This window comes from Buceros rhinoceros, unplaced genomic scaffold (assembly GCF_000710305.1).
Source record: "Buceros rhinoceros silvestris isolate BGI_N320 unplaced genomic scaffold, ASM71030v1 scaffold1823, whole genome shotgun sequence".
Taxonomy (NCBI): Eukaryota; Metazoa; Chordata; class Aves; order Bucerotiformes; family Bucerotidae; genus Buceros; species Buceros rhinoceros.
In genome coordinates, this window is record NW_010404041.1 from 92997 (window position 1) to 112648 (window position 19652).

Genomic DNA, 19652 nt, shown 5'->3' on the forward strand with positions numbered 1-19652 from the left:
TTCAGCAGGGGACAAAGGGTAAATATAACTCATTGCCTTTATCATCGACAGTCATTAATAATCCACTGCAAATAGGTAATAAATAGGTGAGGACTACAGTCCACAAACATCAATATTGTAGAGAGACGTCTGGAAAAAGTGATGTTTCTGTTTTCTACTGGATGTGATGTAATCCTTGTCTGTCATGGATTTGGTTTAAATAGATGCTTACTTTGAAGCTTATTCTTCTGCTAGTCTCGATATTTCTTTGTAAGTCTGCATTGGTGTCAGGAAAAGAGCTAGAGGTTAATGCTGAAGCTGGTGAAAACATCACTCTTTGTTTCCCTTTATTTTTTTCCCTGTTAATTTTAATCTGAAGATAATGTATTTTGTCAGTCTCTCTTTTTCCATTGATGTGTCAAAACAGCTCTCAAATCTGACCCTGATAAAAGGGCGTTTTGCCTTAATAAATGTTTTCTCACACCAAAATATGGCCAGACCGTACAGAGATAAGAGAAAGGTTTTGAAACAACTTGAGTTCTTGAGGTTCCTGTGTTGCGAACCTCTCTGCTGGCAACTCGGACCACTCAGACTAATGGTCTGCAGTCAGTGTGCGGTAATCGTCTATGGCACTTAAATAAAAGTACAATTAAAAAATAGTCTGTTTAGTGTGAAAAGGTTGTAACAATGCATCTGCTCTTCTCTGCAGTTAAAGCATAACTGAATGTCTAATGGAAATTTTCCTACTGTCCCGTGAGTAGGTACAATATGTCAGTAAAGCCAGAAAATACACTGTTGCTTGCATTAGAAATAGTACGAGATTATCTAATCAATAAATAATAATCAGTAAATAATAACAACAACAACAACATTGGAGAATAATAATATTCGGTAAAGCAATACTGCTGAGATCCACTTTTGAATGACGACTGCAATAAATAATTACTCTGAAATAAAGCCCCGTTTTCTGGCTGATTGTGGTTAATATTGTAACAGAGAAAAAGTTGAAGTGTGATCTTTAGTCAGTCAAAATGTGGAGGTGGAGCAACAAATCCCTACGCTGTCTTGGACGCTTTGGTGTACAAAAGCTTTTGTCTTAGCAAGGGGAAGTATTTGAGCTCCTTCGCAGCTGCATTTATAGGTGGTGAAATAACCTGAGTAAGACATTTACCTGAAGGTCCAGCTTATGTTAAAGCCAGTGAGGAACAGAGTGCACTTTGCTAAGGAGAAAGAAGGGCAGGTAGTGAGAACGTTACAAGAATTCTTCTTCTGTATTTAAAAACAACGTCTCCCTATTTTATCGTTTCAGATTCTTGTTCATAAAAATAAAAAGCTAGAATTTTTTTTAAGGGTCGGTGTGAGGAGAGGGGGAAGGAGGGGAATTCTCTGTTTTAACTATAAAATAGATTTCCTCCTATTCTGTGGCTGGATGCCTAGGTTAGTCTTTCATTAATGATTGATATAAATAAATGTTTACTTCAAAATGCTGCTTTTAAAGACGTGGTTTATCCTGAGCTTATATAGCATGAAACAGAGGCTTTAAACATTGTCGTATTTTAGTGCAGATGCTTTGGGAAGTCAACTGCTGTCCTTTATTCCCCTTCACAGAAAGGTCGTTGACTTGGATTTTCAGCGTTATGTCTGTTCTAGGTGTACTGTGAAAGGTCTGACAGCAAATCGGGAGGTTCAGAAGTGAAGCTCGTGTGGACTGTTCGGTTAATTTCTTGTATACAATTTATTGTTTAAAAATCTTTTTTTTTAATAGCCTTTAGGTTTCTTCAATGAAATTCTGTACCCAAAATGACCGTGTGCCTAGATGCTAATATCAAAGTTTGCGGCTCCGCGCTGTGTGGAGACTGTTTTGTAATTCCTGTGTTGATCTGAAATCTCCATGAATAAGTAAACAAAACCAGCTCCAAACCTTGATGCTTATTAGAGGTATAATGCTAATTCCTTTGCAAATAAGAACAACTGAGGCGTGGCAAAACAGAATCAATACCTGATTTAAACTTGGCGTAATTCCACCCTTGTGTCACAATATAGCCTGTTATAATTAGGGCAATGCAAAATACATTGAACCAATTAATATGAATTATTACCAATCATCTGAGCACACCTGACTTCTCCTAGAGATTTTTTTCTCCGTGAGCTTCTTTTGCTCTGCTTGATTTGATCTGATTTTTTTTTTGTTTGTTTAGAAATGTGACAAATTTTAAAAATGTTAATTTAAGGCAGTGGGAATGTTTTCCTTTTTGAAAAGGAAAGAGGTGGGGGGGAAGGAAAGGATGGGGGAAATGTCTGAGATCATAAACTGAAGTTGACTTAGGAATTTAGGATAGTCCAGTTAAACATTCTTTCAGCCACAGGCTAACCGTGCACTGTGAGTTCTTACACCCATAATGCCTGTTGGTGTTACGTATTTATTTCATCTTTTTAGACTCTTCAGTGGTTCTCAATGAGTAAGTGTTTGGCCACTTACGTGTAGTACAAGTTCAGAAATGTATAGAGAGGAACCTTGACTGTGATTGAGATCCCAGTCCCGATGCTGAATTGGTGCGAGGCTCGTCTCTTGGCTTTCCAACGTGCATCTTAATATTCTTGTGCTTGAAATTCCTCTGGGGTCCAGTGAGGACAGGAGGCTGACCCTCCGTGATGAAGACGCTATGTTAAGTTCCTGCTTGAATATAAGGTGTTTGTGGAGTATCTTTGTAGGTGTCTTTGGAATAGTATCCAAGCACTGACGGACTGGTAGCCGCCACTACAGCACACAACGCCTGTATAGCGATACCATCAGCTAATTCCTGTTCCCCAGGCACAGCCAAGCCTTATGCCTGGTGCTTTTTGTATTGAAAACAACTGAATTAGCAACTCTGAGCCGCTCTTTCCAGAAGATTCGACAGGGAGAAACTCGTAATGTATGCAGCTTTTTCATGAAAGGGTCTATTGTGTTCACTGAGCACTGGAGGTGCCTCAGATGCCCACTGCAAAATGAGACTTTGGTTTGTGTATGCACAGGGGAAATCCGTGCCCCTGCCGGGTGAGCTGTGATGAGCAGCACTCTCAGAAATGGAGCTGTGCCCCAGCCTGTGAGAGAACCTGAGAATGGTGGGCCCAGAGAAATGTTGTAGCAGGGGACAGGTGAAGCTGTGAAGACACTGTAACAAATGCTCTTCCCATAATCTCCTCTTTGCAGACCTTGAAAAGATTGCCTTTGGTCTTAGAGGTCTCTGAGGAGGTGTTCAGTCTGCAGCGTGGAGACCTCCTGTTAAGCAGGTGAAACTCTTTCCAGAGATGACGCTGAGCTGGCTTAAATATTTGTGTTCTTTATTGGATGTGACATTGCCTGAACCAGAGCTCCCTCAGCCTCGTGAGGTTTTTCTTTCACGTGCACTCCAAGATAGGTTTTCTCATAGGTGTCTTTTGGGCACAGAACAACTTTGTCCTAGAGGTACAAGAGATCGCAGTGAATGTACCCAGACTGAGATAAGGAAAAATTTGAAAGAAAGGAGGAGGATTTGTCCAACGTGCAGTTAGCAAACCCTGGGTAAAGACTCTGCTCAGGCGCTGCTCTGTGCTCTGCCGCTGGTACGCTGACTCTAACACCAGTGGGTTCATTGCAGAAATCCCAGCGCAGCTTATTGGTGATGTACCCAGTCAAAATCGAAGCGCCAGCTAATTGCACACCGCAGCATTATGGTGAAATTACCGCAGCTTTCTGCATGCAGGGTTTTTGATGAATACAGCTTCTGTGGTAGTACAGGTGGTATTCCTGAGGCTTGCGTTACCTTTTAACTGTGTGTTAGAGGGGGAAAATTTAAAATAATCATCGTAAAACAAAAAAAATGCATTTAACGAGTCCTTTGGATGAAGGTTCATGTAGCCCTTGGTGTTGCTATTAGTATGACAGTGGCATTGAATGCTCGTTTTTTATACACAGTGGTAAATATATAGTTTTTTTGGAGAGCAGCTAATGAACTGATTTTCTACTCAGGAGCTTCAATTGTTTTGATTAACTGGAAATTAAAGATAATGTGGTCCCTAGCACAGACTGGAGAACAGTGATCTTATTTTCTCCTGCCCTTAAGTGAAATGTAATTAATTTCTTCAAATAGCTTGAAAGGACCAGGGGAGAAGGGAAATGAAAGAGCAAATTCTAACCAATATGATGCAACAGAAATGAGATTATATTGTAACCCTTCGCCGTTTTCTCTCACGTTATCTCTTGCCTGGAATAAGAGTAAGGGTGTAATGAAAGGAGGCAAAACAGGCATTCGGGACTAGTAATGACAGCTGTCTCTGCCAGGAGAAAAAGTATTATGAAAACCACGTGCTTTTTCCATTGGGCTTAACTGTTCGTCAGAGTTTATGCCACAAGAAATACAGGGTTTGTACCTTATATGTTTCCTGAACGTTTTTTGCCTGTGTGTTGTCTTGAGTAAAGGAAATATTCAGCGGTGTATTAGAAAGGAGCCTGACAAAAAGATATAAACCATTATATTTGACAACTTAAACCCACATCTGCCTGGGGAAGCGGAGCAAAAACTGCGGTTTGAGCCCTTGAATGTTCCTCTGTAACATACAGCACTGACAGCTGCCAGATGAAATGATGAGTGTGGAATCTGATGTGTTCCACGTGAACTCTAACTCACTTTTTGAGCACTCTCCACTTGTACCCTAAAAGATCATCACTTCCATAACTTTATTAATTTCTATTTTCATCCAAACTGTGTATTTTGTCCTGAATTTATTCTAAATAACAGCAGAATTACTTTTGTTTCATGTCTTTTAGTTCTTCCTCCCCACCAATGCCCGTACAAAAGAATGTGTGAAAACTAAACGGCAGTCTACACACTGAATGAAAAAATGGGAAAAAATAGGCAAATATTTAAGGGGATTGCAAAGATAGATTTACAGCCCTGCGTGCAACAACAACCAACTTCACCATAATCCATGTTAGTCTCTAAGACAAAAGAAAATAGCTTAGCTCTGAGTTATATGTGACCCACTGAGATTTGATGTCTTGTTGCTCTTTGTTGTTTGGGGGTTTTGCGTCAGTTCGGAGGGATCACCGAGGAGATTGTTCGGCTATTTTAACTAAAATAATGAGCACTGGAGTTTTTTGAGTGCATAAAATTTGTCCTAGTGGAGGGAGCGATTGGTGTGGATCCAGGTGTGTTGAAAGATGTGGCGTAATGTGAATATAATGGATTGAGTAGGAGTGTAAGGATTGTGCAGAAGGGAGGCCCTGGTTTGTGATTTTTGGCTGGTGTGGTTTTCTGACGTGATTCAAGAGACAGGTTTCTGATCTGCTAGTTTTTGTGGATCCTTACTGAGCGGCTGTGGAATTGGTTCCCTAATCAGAGGGTTCTCCCGTGAACGTGCAGTGTTGTGAGCGTTTTAGGAGTAATACAGAAATGCTCTCAGTAATGCGGAGTGCTGGTATTTCTCCAAGGAAATAGTGCTTCTTCCTAAGAAAACATGAGGTTGGATCCCTGTGAGGGAAAGTAAGCAGACTTTCATCTTTGTATGTCTTCTCTCTGTTTTAATGAAATAGAGTATTAATTAGTCCTGCTGATAATCCGTTATGTGGGAGACAAGATTTGAATTTCTAGGATTAATATATTTGTCATGGAATATTCTTCCAAAATGTCGCCTACAGACGATATAGAAAATGTTTTTCCTACTCTTTCCTTTTCATATCTCCGGAGGCAGCTTCTCTCATTAGATCTGAGTACTTGCTCTCGTTGCATGATTATTCCAGGTAGAGGTTTAGTGGAAAATGAATGCATCGGTTTATGTTTAATGTTTTCTGTGTTAAAATGAATGCAGAAATACTGCAGTCAGCTCTACTATATAATAACTGGTGAGTAAACCTAAAAACCATGGTACGGTGATACAAAACTTTGTTATCCTGCTTCTGTCTAGGACAGCAGCAGGACCAAAGCACTTGCCTCATTCATTGACTTCTAATTTAAAAGACAGACTGGCAGAGTATGGACCTATGATGTGCGAAGAATGGATTTTTAAAAATGAGATTAATGTCGTATTTGGATGAAAAAATAAGTCTTATATCTTCTTGGTTGGGATGCTGGGGTTTTACTCAGAAAACAGGAATTGTCTCGTAAAAGTCAACGGGTCTCTGTTGTGGAACTGCTTAGTTCATGGCATTGGATTGATGCCTCAGTTTCTCTTTGTATAAAATGGCATTAGCAATTATTTAATTAGTTAATTGAGTTTGTAAAGAGCTTTGAGACCTGTGGATAAAACACATCACTGTGCGCAGGGTGTTATGTGACCCCCAGCTACTGGTTGAGGAAGACGAGCTGGTTTTTGAGCAGGGTGCTGTGTGTAGGCTGCCCTTGACAGCAGAATCAGTTAACAGAATTATGCTTGTTCTCAGGCGAGTATCTTTCCCTTTTATTATGATTTCAGCATGCTGCTCCCCATGTTCATATGACTAATGGTAAGGCCTTGCAAGGCAGTGCAAGTGCCATTAAGACAAGCACCATTCCAGTGATCAAGAGACAGAGGCAAAATTGGCTTGATGCTTCAGATGATGGTTTCTTTCTAGCTACAGAAGAGACCAGGTAAGAGAAATGACATCTAAGCAGGGAGCGAGGCTTCGCTGCATACTTGTTGTTGCTCCTCTATTTGAATAACGGTTTTTGACATCATTGTTTGAGGTTGCTTAATGATGTTATATCAAAACGTACATCCATCTTGGCATCTCCTGCATGCTAATATTATCGATATTGTTTCACTAGTAAGACTTACTCTGTCAGGGCTACTTCTCTGTGGCAAAGATTAGAACTTTTTAATTGTTGTTAATTGTCATTCATTTAAAATGAAGTTTAAGGCACCTCTGATCACTCAGCAAAATGTAAATGGCATCTGTAGTGTAGGTTATACTCTAAAATTTTCAGAACCTGAAAAATATATAGCACACAATAGAGAAATAGATGGGAGGTGGCATCTTTTCCAGGCCAGCAATTGATTTCCTTTAAAAGCAACTAAGATCATAATCTTTTTCAGTCTTTCATTTACAGATTAAGTGGGAAAATTTAATGAGGTTTTATGTTTCACAATAGAGCTTGATATCACAGAAGAGTCACTAGTTTTCTGGAGGCTCTTCTGTTCTTTTCTTCCCCTGTTAAGATCTGGCCATTCCCTGATTTAATTCAGACTAAGACAAGAGGTTACTGTCTGTTTTTGTAAGCTGTGATTGCTGGGCCTGTTATTTAAAAACCTTTTAAATCTTACTTAAGCAAGAGGATTATTATGGCAGGTGACATCAGATGGCTCCTCGCTTCTGTGATTATTTCACAAGCCTCGTAAAGCTGGTAGTTGAACACAAGTGTAAATAATGAAAGAAGGGAAGAGAAAGAACACAGGTAAATGTAGAGCTCACCAGGTCCAGTTTATGGTAGATGCAGCTAGAGAAGACAAAATACTAGAACGTGACAGTTTGGTGGTTATTTCAAGATGAATTAAATATGGCACTTAATTTTCTTCTGTATGAGGCATGTGACAATTCAGGGAGAGTGGTAGGAGGATCACGAGCTCTTAGGCTTCTGATATCTAGCCCAGATTGATAGCATTCACCAAGTCTGATGCAAAGAGCTTAGTATCAGACTGATCCCTAGTGATTATACCCTCAAAGTGAGGCTGGTAACCCTCCAAAGGTTTAGCATTTTCAATATTTTATTATTATAGCGAAGTGTCTGTCAAAGGTTGAGTCCTACACTGGCAGTGTTTGACTATCCCCTCTGATCTCAGAGGTAGCCCAGACAGCTGGCCTAGATTAGATGTTAGATTGTTAAAAGTATGGTGAGATGAGTCCTGCCTTAGCAAATCACTCAAATGTGATAGCCCTACCTATTCCATCCTAGGAAACTACCCCCACACGCGCACACACTTCCATGGCTGCGGACACCGTACCCGGGTCAGGCAACAAGGCGGAATTTGTCTCCCCCTCCGCACCCACAGTGGTGGGTGAACAAGGGCCTTAGTCCTCAGGAACCTGCATGTGCTGCTGCTCTTCACATCGTTAAGTTTAAAGAGTAACGTTTGACATCTCCTGGTACGGGGCACATCGGGCAGTTAGACCTCAGTGGTGCTCCCTCCAACGAGGAGGTGCCTGCGGATGTCGTGCTGCCTCCCTCTGGCCAGGGCACAGCAGGGAATGCTCAAGGACTGGTGTGGTTGAGCACCCCCAGTTCCCAGTCTGAGAAGATCTAACCCCGTAGCTCTGATGCCAGTATGTATGCCTGCACCTTCCTGCTGTGACAGCAACACACAGGGAGTACTAGTGCCTCGCTTGTGGTGATCTTCAAAACCGTGACTAATGGGAGACAGCAACTTCTCATCCTTCGAAACTCCATTTCGCATGAGATCTCTTCCTTCTCTCTCACAGGGATTTCCCTTTTTTCTTTTTTCCTGTCCCATCCCGTTGATTCCTTCCCTACCCCAGGTGTGCTCTCTCCTTTCTCATGTTTTCCTTTGATCCCCTCCACCTTTACTCCAAGATTACTTAGAAGAGATGGTGTAGCTTATTCTCTCGGCTCTTACTTGCCTCCAGTCTTTACAGCTCAAAGTGGAAAGCACTGCCTGGTTGTGCTGCTAGGAAAGCATTGATGCACGAGATAGTTATATCCTCAGCTCTTTGGGGAAGGGAGGAGGAAGAGGGAATAGACACGAGCCCCTGACAGCCAGCCTGCCCAGGGACAGGAGCCCACCTAGCTGAGCCCACCCTGTCAGAGCCGAATGCGGTATAATTGCAGTGGGAGGAGGTACCCAGGGAGGAGATGCTTGTGAAAAAGCTGATTTATCCAGCCCTGTCATAGATGAAAAAAAAAATCATCCAGTCCTGCCAGTTTGCAGCCACTAAGTGTTTAAATATGTTCTGAACACCCAGCTCAGAAATAATCACCCCATTTGAGTCAAGATAAGAACTGGTTTTTAGGGCACTTGTTTCACGCTGCATCAGGATCCAGTCTGTTTTATCCTGAGTGTTTGGTCATTAAAAATACATGTAGGACAAACACGTGCTGATGACAGCAAAAGGAAAAATTACAGCCTGCAAAAGGGAAATATTTTTACAGTGTAATACTTTGTTTGCCTCAGTCCCTAACAATTTTTGTTTCTTCATCCTAAAATATTTTTGTTTGTGCAGTGAATTAAGGTTTAAGATGCATATTTCTGTAAAACATCAGATAGGGATTCTAGAGGGTAAATCTTCTCAGACATTCAGCTAAAACAATTATACTACAAAAGTCAGTTGATATTAGCTGAGGGGAAGAAAAGATAATATTATTGTTGCTAAACTAAATGAGGTGCCAGTTTGTTTCATGCTAACCAAGCCGTAGATGCACAGGGGCATTCTAAATTCTGTTACATACCAATAGCTAAGGTGGATATATGTATTTATGCCTGTAGCTCCATTTTAAAGATGTTTTTAAAGAGATTATCATCATGCTTACCCCCTCTGAATTTAAGCTGCAATCATTTCTGTGAAGATAACTATTACATATCTAATGGTTCAGATCAAGATACTTGTAGCAATGGGTGAACAGGGAACTAACTACTCAAAGCAGTGAAAATAAAAAAAAAAAATAAAGCTGGGCTGCTGAGCCCCAGTCCTTAACAGCCCCTGGCCAGTCTGGGGAAGGGTCAGAGGGAGTTTGCATCTGCCTACATATTAGTGCTGTGAACGACTCACCCGTATGAACTTCTTGGTTGATCTTTATAGATGTAGCTATGTAGCTCCCCTCCCTCAGTACCTATGAGCATGCTCAGTGAATTTTGCCAGTAAATACAGCAGTCCCCAGTTTTGCTGTTTCATCTCTAGTGACAGGCCGTGCTCTCCATTTGAGCTCTTCGTGACGCCGGTGTGAGTCCAGCTCACTGGGGACTTCCACACCTCTGCTCAGTCACAGGCTCATGGCAGGGATTAATCTAGGCAGAAAACAAGGTGACAGTTGCAGAAGACTTACCTTGACGCTACATCATTATTTGGCGATGACCTTTGTGAGATCTAACATTTTGTATTTTTCTTTGTTCTTACCCTTTTTGAATGAAAAAGGAATTCTCATTCCCTGCTGCGAAATAAGGTGCTCAAGATTTTATTCTAAAGTGCAAATCCGTTTACACAACTCATTGAAAAATCACTCCTTACAGAGCCTTGTATTTATCACTGCTCACCAAGGCAGCCTCCTTACTTCTTTTTAATATACTTAGATATTAGCTGCCAGGATTCTCCTAGCATTAAGTGCATGCGTTAGGATCAACCAGAACTCTCATAACTCTAAAAGAATTTTGTTTAGAACATGGTACTAAATCAGCTTTGCTCTAAGGAAACCTTTTGGGTTTTATTCCCCTTTTGTTGACTGGCCATGATGTGGATTCTATCACAGGCTGTAGTAGAGGTTAATGCTGTGCGGTGCGATATTTAATTCTTTGTACTGAATCACCATTCTGGGAGTTGAATAATAATTGAAAAAACAGGACAGTTCATGTTATGCTGTCCTGAAGTTAAATAAAAATGTAATATATCAGCTTAGTATCTCTTGAGTTATATAAGATATAATAATCATCCAATAATAAAATGAATAATAGAGCTGTTGGATGTCAAGGGAAATGTGTCTGTTGGTTAAAATGTTTCTTACCGATTCAAGGTATGTGGTGTGCATACAGTCCCTATACACACGGTCGGTCTGTGACAGAACAACGTGCATGTTAATGGTCATGCTTGTATAGGGACAGCTAAAACACCGAGTGGAAAATGGAAGATTTTTTTCAGCATTTGCATTATAAGAAATGTGAGGAAATGTTTGGCTGAATGAATTATAGCAGCAGATTCCATATGCTTTCCCTTCGTGGGCCAAAAAGCATATTTGCATCTAGAACTGCAGTTGAATGACTCGATGCTTGTTTCCTTTCAGTGCTGAAGCAGTTAGAAACCTTCTCACGGTAAGTGCAACTCCATTGGGAATGAGTTAACTGCAACTGCTAAAATTAGAGCGTGATCTTTAGCTGTTACCAGCAGACACTGCTTCCTTTTTGCTGATAAAATGATTGGAGAGGCATCCCTGTGGCAGCATTATATAGGCAATTTTCATATTCTTCACTCCATGTTCTCCAAAAGGAAAAGCTTCCCCTGATTTGTTGAGGTATTACGTCAGGATATCACGATTGCTGTGATAATTACCTGACACCACTCATTTTTATTTATGCATGTCTCATAGCACACACACAAAGCTTAAAAACCAAAGCTGCATGTTGAGAAAGAAGAGAATGTGAGGCTAGCAACCAACCACAGCGCCACATTCGGTCTCGCCTTGCCATCAGCAGTCTGGTTCTCTTGCAAAGGTGGGGGAGAGGCTCGCTAGTGCTCACAGCCCTTCGTGCTCCTGCATATCCCGCCAGCACTCTCTGCATTGTCGCTTCATCAGTGCAAGCCCTAACCTGTTCCTTTAGAAGCAAACTGAAAGCTTGGGTGACCCAAACCCGGTATGAAGAGTTGTGAATGAGCCGCCCTCACCCTCTCCCTCCCATGTGTGTTTTAATCAATGCTTAGACAAGGTCAGGCACGGTGTTTGAGCTACCACTTGCAGCACGTTGCTGGGAGAACAGTGGAGGAGTAAGCCTCCACTGCCCGGGGTCTGATACGCAGTGCATAGGTGCAGGTCGAGATCAAAGTCCCAGTGCTCACCGCTGTGCTCCTTCCTCTCCACATGTGCAATTCCTATCGTAGAAGCAATTATAGGTATGTTTATTCTTTTTTTTTTTGCATTGTCCCCAACTCTGCAAAAAAACTTGTGCACCAAAAAAAGTGTATTTTAATAATACACTCAGAGCTGACCTCTGCTTTTCATAAAGACGAGGCACTTTGATTTGAATCGGGATCGTGGTTTCGAATGTCACCACGCTCGGATCCAGGGCGTAGTGCATTTTTATTTCTTACCTGCATGGCACTGTGTCCATCAGACCCCGACCCTGTAACCGACCGCATGAAGACGCCTGGCTGCACCCTCGGAGCATCAGCTGCGAGCCTGAGAATGCGATGCACCAGCTGCTGCCCTCTACCAAAAAACCAGCCTCTGTGGATGTCGTTTTCTGGTTCCTTTACTTCTGCTGTATTATATAGTTGTCACGCGTCTTGAAAAGCTGGGATTACAGAATATATCCCTCCGAATTATGTCTAATCCTCGCTGATAGGATTGTCAGTATCTTATTGATCAGCTGACAGCCGTATCCAGCTGCTCTGACAACACTGCGTGCGGGGAATTTGGGGAGGAGCTGTGCTGGCTGCAGTTCAGGAGCGGTCCTTCCTGGCTGACTGCTGTTCAGAGGGGTTGCATATCCATGAGAGTGAATAATAGTTTCTGTGAGCTCTTAGTTTGACCTTGTTTAGTGTGGACTGTTCACATCCACTGTTCACACCCTATAAATGGTACTTCTGAGCTCTAGCTGAGGTACTGTGGCACAATCACGACCAGCGCTATGGAAGCTATATCATCATCTCTTGCCGTTTGTTTCTCACTGAGCAGCTTTCATGGGTCTTTTATGGTCAGATATTGTCTTTATTTACCAACAGGACCTTTTCTTCTGACTCCTTTCACAGCAACTACAAAGTAACACTGTGATAATGCAGAAGTTCATTTTTAAAAGCAGGTTCATTCCATGAAGCTAAAATCAACTAATTTGAAAAATGTGAATTTTTTTTTAACTTGTAAGAGGAACAATATATAGAACACATGTACGTATCAAAACTCAAAGTTCAGTCTAAGTTGTCATTAGTTAGAGCTGGTGGGTGTGAAGAATATCTAGAATTAAGAGTTTTGCTGTATCAGTCTTCAGAACAAATGAAACACAAGCGTTCTGGTTTGGAGCTGTGTATTAATTGTCTCTCAGTTTCAGTGGCATTTGTAGGAAGCTACGTGCCCTATTCAAAGCTACGTGGTAAGGGACAGGTGTTGCAGTGGTTGGAGTGCTTACCTGGAACTTGGGAAGGTGGATCAGTTCCCTGCTCCCTCCCAGACCTCCTGTGAGACCTCAGGCAGGGCTTTTCCGTCCATATCTCCAAGCACTTAGATGCCCAACTCCCAGTACTAAAATTAATAAGGTGCCTAGGTAGTTTGTGGGGGGTTTGGAGGCAGTTGTCAGTGCACCCTGTGTTTCTGGCCTGAAGAGTCACATGGAGAGTGCTTTATTCTTTTGCACGGCTGAAGCGGGTCAGAAGCCTTGGAAGGGATCTCTCAGATAAAACCTGTTACCTTTATTGCTAATAAAATCTCATGGAAGTGCCACCCACAGGAGTCCAGGTGGTGTTGACTGAGACCGGGTGATTTGCTAGCTTTGGCGTGGGTGAAAATTAATTAGCACACAGTTTCGGTGACGACCACGGGGAGTCTGAGGCTCAGGGCAGATGGTTGTCCATGACCTAGTTACTGCTGCCTGAAGTGTCACGCCGTTGGGTCTTGTAAACCGAGCTTGTCTGCGCTACCCTGTTGTGAGCAGAAATTCAAACACGCTGCCTCTCTCTGGAGGCTTCGATACCAAAGTGTGGTTCGCAGTTGCGTCTGAGGTAGGAGCTTGACTGTGGTTAATTCACGTGACTCGGCTAAAGGGCAGTGACGCATTTAGAGGTGTCACTCCACCACCTGCAATCTTCTCTGCTTTCTCTGATAAAAGTTGTTTCACATTCAGACAGTAGCTGAGGAACTAGCCAGAGCAGTTCATACTTGGGAAGGGAAATGTAATTTTTGAAATGAGACTTTTTTCCAAAAATTTTATTGTCGTGGGAAACTTGGGGGGAAAATAGAAAGAACATACATGAAACATGGGGAGGGTAAGTGCATTAAGGACTGTCTCAAACAGATGTTGGTGGAGAAGCTGCTGTATAAGTACTGAACATTTCCAAAAACCTCATTCACTTTGTTAGAGCTTCCAGACCCAGTTCAGCAAAGCTCTTAAATTCACGCCCGAGTCCCACTGAGCGCAGCCCGTCAGCCAGAGTGCCTCACGGAGTCAGTCACACGGCTTCTAGGTCAGATGTTAAATTGGGACATCAGCCTGTTTTCTTTATGGTTCTTGACAAATTTGGAACTTCTGCAGCGTGGTTGGCCGTTTCAGAAGGTTTGCCTTCAGAAGCTGTGTTTCGTGTTTGTGCAGAGGATTTGATGTAGCTGAAGCAAATCCTCCTTACAGGATGTTTTAACTGAAGGTCTTAGGGCTTAGCTTTTTGTTAGCTTGCTGCTCAGCTTTTTCCTAAATCCACATCCCAGGTGGGAACGTGTCATCATTTAATATTTGCTTGTCTTCTATTGTGGGAGTCAAAACCAATTTGGTTTTGAACAAGGAATTTTTCTGTAAAGAAGGATCTTCGTGTGGGAAGCCAATGTCTTTTTTTGAAACCTTGGAAAACATACAAAATAACAAGAACAGTGCTAACTTGTCAGACCAGCGCAGTCTTCTGCATATTGAAGTATCAAAGAAAAGATAAAGACAAGATTAACTACACAATTGTTACCTACAGCACTGCTAGAGTAACGCTGGATTAGGATTAAAATTAGTCTACTCCCACCATTCCTATGGCTAAACCACAGAGGTTGATCACGTTAAATCTTAGCTATTGATGCTTGTAATCCTCAAACACTGACCGATACCAGAGATCTCTTCCCTTTTTACAACTTCTGTGCCTTGCGAGCCGTAGTAATTAGTGGAAGGTTAAGGATTAAGGGTTAAGGATTATTTCATCTGAAGGCAGAGGAGCATGCAGCAGTGATGTAGAAACTAGGTAAGTCCTGGGGGGAACACGCTGTTGCTAAAGTTAAATAGCAAAAAAGATGATAAAACTTTACTGTGCTGAAGAACATGTCAGTGATCCTCACAATCTCAAAATTCACACAAGTGCCCACTAACTTTAATTTATAAATTGTCCTGCATTGGATTCTTGATTTCCAATGACAGACAGAGGATTTAACTCCGAGCTAGTCTGTTTTACAGTGTACGTACTTAATAATTTAACCTTAGGATTTTCCTCTGCTAGGTGTGGGGGGTTTTTTTAACTCATTAAGGTCTTCTAAATGCATGACCCTCTGCCATGAATGTAGGTAAGGCTGTGGAAAAACAAGTTGGTCTCTTTGTGGAAAAGCTTGCCCAAGTGACTACATAGTCATTTTAAATGTCAGATACCAAAGAGAACATCATGGCTGTGACTGTGGAAGTCAGTCAGAGATAACTGTCAGTTCTTGTCACACACCTAAGGAGACTTGGCTGCCTGTTTGCTTCCCTTGTGCTATGGAGAGAGGCTAAATCATTTGCCTGACAAAATACAATGGAAGTGGTGTTCTCATGGAAAAAGCATCTGCATTTTAAAATTTTAAAATTCTTACGTTGCCTCTGTTGCTTGATGTGAGACACCAGACACACAGTTTAACCTCTGAGTAGCTCCAGTGTTTTGTCTGTAAACTCACGTAATGCCAATGTAACCCACCGCTGAGGGTGCTGGGCAGTTTTCAGTTAAGCAGTACAGCAAGCACCGGGAGATACTGACGGGAGAGGTGCTGGCCGTAGGAGTGCAGAGCAGGATGAGTGGCAGAAAACGAACTCAAACATACTTTTGGTAACATGAATATTGAAAATTTAAAATCCCAATCTGCAAAATGAAGCTGACCTTAGAAATCAGCATGGAATCGCGCTGAGGCAGAGCTTTCCTCTGTGGATGCTGCAGTACGTGTTTCTAATCCCCGTTCTGCGTCGGAGCTTCTGTGCGTAGAGAAAGTGCTGGTCGTGCCAGAGAAGGATGGGGTGGAGCAGAGCCCTGGGGGATGGTTTTGAGAGGGAACTTTTGCTCTCTAACTGTTTCTGGGAAGACTTGAGTTTTGATTTTCAGCCCTTGCTTAATAGCGAGTAGCCAGAATGCCAAGAAGCTCTTCCAAATATACTCTATTGCTACATATATTATTCCAGGAAAAGTATATGCATAATTGATAAACAGGAAAAATATTGTCAATTTTTTGAGCTGCAGGCAACATTGTAGTCTGTCACACTGTAAACACAGTGTCCAGGCCAAAAACCTCAATAAAACCTGTCCTGAGGTAGCCGAACAAGGTAAGGGAAGAAAGAAAGAAAAACAAAAATACTAATAAAAAGCCATACAGAAGGTTTTGTGTTGGAACAGTTCTCCTAATGAATCAAACTCTGAAGTAGTTAAGTAACGTGTCAAAGTTGGAAACAGCAACAAAAGTAAATGATCTTTTTTTTTTTTTTTCAACTCCATGGAGCATATAATAGAAAGTTTTCTGTTGTCCTGGTCTTAAATAAGACTCTTTTTGAAAATTTTCAGCACAATATTTAATGTTGCTGGAGAGATGGCACTTAATGCTTCTAGCCCAAGGCCAGAAACAGGAGTTGCCTCTTTCGTATGCTGTTTTGTCATCTTAAAGTCTGGGCTAACACTGGAATTGCAAATTAATGTGCAAGATGTTTGGGGAGCAGTTGAAAGCAACATTACGTTCCACTCTTAGCCAGTTCTGATGCATCTTCTCTCCAATTTCTTGCCCTCTTGGGAGAAAATATATGCTGCCATGTGGGTAATATTTTCATTTAATAGCGGGTGATGTTTCATCTGTATACATCCTTCTGCAGAAAACCTCCATGGTAATGAAAATTCCTTTTGGCAGGTTGTGTAGGAATTCACCTGCACCCTGCTGATAGAGTTAGGAAGAATAAGTGAGTTGCTTTGAGATCGTCGGGCGATTGTGCCGGTGAGCTGTCGAAGGCTTTCTGGCTCCTGGCATCCCCAGGCTGCCTGTGGATTGACAAGCGTGCAGTGAACTTGTTTGAGCGTTCCTGGGGAGGAGAGGGGAAGCACTCCTCCTGTAACAGAGCAGGCTTCATGCCCTACAACCTCTGAAACCAATGGTAACCAGGGGGAGGCTAATGCATTTCAGAGACGGTGCAGAGCAGCTGTCCCACCGCTCAGGTTACAGGTCTGCTGAAGCCTGAGCTGCTGTTTTGTTCTAAGGAGTATAAATAATTTACTGCTTATCTGCTCCATCAAGCTTCCTTTGCTAGGACTTATCAGTTCTAATCCACCGTACGAGCTGGATGCTGTGGTGAAATTCCATGAGACCAAAGCCATGTCTGTCCTCCAAGGGGAAAACTGTCTGAGGGACGTGGCTCTGCCCACGCCTCTGCCGTAGTCACTGCTGCGTGGTGTGTCACGGGAGATACCGGAGGTACCATCCCTGCGAGTTAACACCCAGGGTGCAGGGCAAGCCCTGGGCTACTTAATCCATGCTGAGCTCTGTGGTGTCCATCATTCCTACCAGCTACATCAGGGTGGGGTTAAACTGTGCCTCCCTCAGATCGGTTGGGCAGGGTGTTCTGCGAGAGGTCAGCATTGAACTGAAACTGATGTGGCACCGGTTTTGTCACGGGCAGTAGGTAACTTGAGTCTCTTGCTGGTGAGTACCAAGCTGACAGGTGAACTAGGAGGATAATTCCATGCTGATTGTTAAAATTTAGACATAATCATCATGTGATGTATGACACCATCTATTTATAATGTTTCTTAAGGGTTTAAAGTTTTTCTCAGTCGCAGCATTCAAGTGAAAAATGAGTAGTAGTGCTGAGCATAAGACTTTGCATTTCTTTTAGTACCTTCTCTCCTAGCATCCTAAACCACTTTAAAATATTGATGAAATATGCCATTTCAGGGGAAGTAAAGGCATGGGGAAATCTGTCAAGCTACGTGATTTTTCCAAAAGCTGGTTGTTTGCAGAAAAAACAGATGTATCTACATCATTTCAGTAACAAATAAGGTTCCTGTTGTTTTAGGCACTCCAAAATGCAACGCACAGAGATGTTGTCTGCTCTGTGGAGATTTCGATCAGATAGATTTTAAATCAGCAGCAGGTAGAGAGAGGCAGAGAGGTGGCGTGTACCATCTAACAGGTCAGGCACGACACAGTTACAGACATCTGTGTTGTAAGCACTTGACCTGGATATTTCCTCTCGGAAAAGAAAACATTCAGAAATCATTATTTATTGCTTCACGTATTTGCGTAGTAGCTTTAAGCTGTTGCTCTGAAACACAAAGCATGAGGGAAGCCCTCGAGGTGGTGCAAGGCGTGGAAGTGCTGTATGAATGAAGCTGCTTAGGAAGATCTGACACTGTCATTTGTAACTGCTGTGCCTATGAACTATTGTTCATGGAGAGCAGTTTCGACCCATAAATATTGATACCAAATTGGAAGATAAACACAGGCAAAGCAAAAACGTTTCCTTGCTAGGAGGAGAAAAATAAGACAAGCTCTTAAAACATTTAAATGATGTTGGCATGTCTACAGCAGCACCTCTTCAATCTCGTAAAGGTTGTGCCACTCTGTCTGCCATCTGTACAAGTTCTATAATGCAGCTAAGTGGCTCGTGACAACTGCTTTCTGGTAGCCTGTTGCTTATAAAAATGCTTCTGATTTGTTTTATAAATGGACATTTCACAAAGGAGCTTATCTTTAAAAGCGTATCAGTGTCAACCCACTTCTGCCTTCCAAGTATATTTCTCCTGCATTCTGTCAGTTTGGGGGTAGGTTAAAAATTTTAGGGAATACAGGTAAGCTTCAGCCTCAAAGTGCTGAAGAGGGGAAAAGAAAAAAAAATATGTCTAAACCAGCAAGTGAAATAGTTAAACAAACAACTATTCATTTCCACACAGTTAGAAACGTAAGAAGTGCTGTGAGTCACTCGGTCGCTCTGTAACCTGTCAGGTTTCTAAGGATCTGTGCCTGCAGCTCCATCCCCGTTAAATTCCCTTTCAGCAGACAGCATCGCGCACACTTTGGCCTTTCGCTCTGTTTAAAAGCCTGTTGAAATCAATAGTGAGCCTGTCAGCCCCCTAAGATAGTGCCCCCTCTTGTCGTTTAAGCCACTGAATAGTTACAGTGTACCTCTGGATACGAGAAGCCCTCAGAGAAATCAGTGATAATTGGGTCCTATAACGCCCAAGGAATGATGGTTGGTTTTTACGCAGTTGTTTTTGACAACTGGCCTGGAGCTTGCTCTGCAAATTTACATTGCACAAAATCTGCATCGCCCTGGAGCAGCAGCACCTTCACGAATCTGTGTCTGGAAAATACGTGGAATATCAGCTGTGATTGTCCATGCTCCTTGTGCTACCAGCAACAACCAGTTGGGCAATAATATGTTTCTGCGGCACTGAGTCCCTGTATACAAGGATGTTACTCAAGTGGCATCAATCTAATAGTCAGGCAAAAATACCAAATTAATTTAGGTAGAGTATGAAACATAATACTGTGCCCTTCGCCTTAAAATGTGTAGCCAGGCTTGTATTAGGTCCTTCATAAATTTTTGGTGGAAACGGAGCATCAAAAGCCCTTCTGGACCTTGTTATTTAAGAATAATTAAGGACATCTCAAAAGTGTGGGTAAGTTGGGGGTGATTCCCCTTCATAGGAAAATATTTGTTTCTTTCCACTCATTTTAAAAACAAGTCTTGTCATCTGCAAAAATTTCAGCAGGCCTTTAAATGCAATTAATTCCTCTCACAGTAAAAACTTCTGCCATCACTTGAATTTATTTAGTATTACTCTGTAAGCACTGTTGGCACAGCTGCACAGACCGCAGTCACTCTAGTCACTCTGATAATGT

General features: G+C 42.1%; 1 protein-coding gene across 1 annotated transcript in view; it reads left to right on the forward strand.

Annotated features, from left to right (window-relative positions):
* The window catches only part of MTA3 (metastasis associated 1 family, member 3), a gene marked incomplete at its 3' end in the record, with an annotated part of 103606 nt that extends 92659 nt beyond the window's left edge, over positions 1–10947 (forward strand). The window contains exons 18-19 of the mRNA XM_010133212.1: positions 6412–6566; positions 10920–10947. Coding sequence (XP_010131514.1) covers positions 6412–6566; positions 10920–10947 — 183 coding nt within the window. The remainder of the gene's footprint in view (positions 1–6411; positions 6567–10919) is intronic.
* Positions 10948–19652: the final 8705 nt, after the last annotated feature.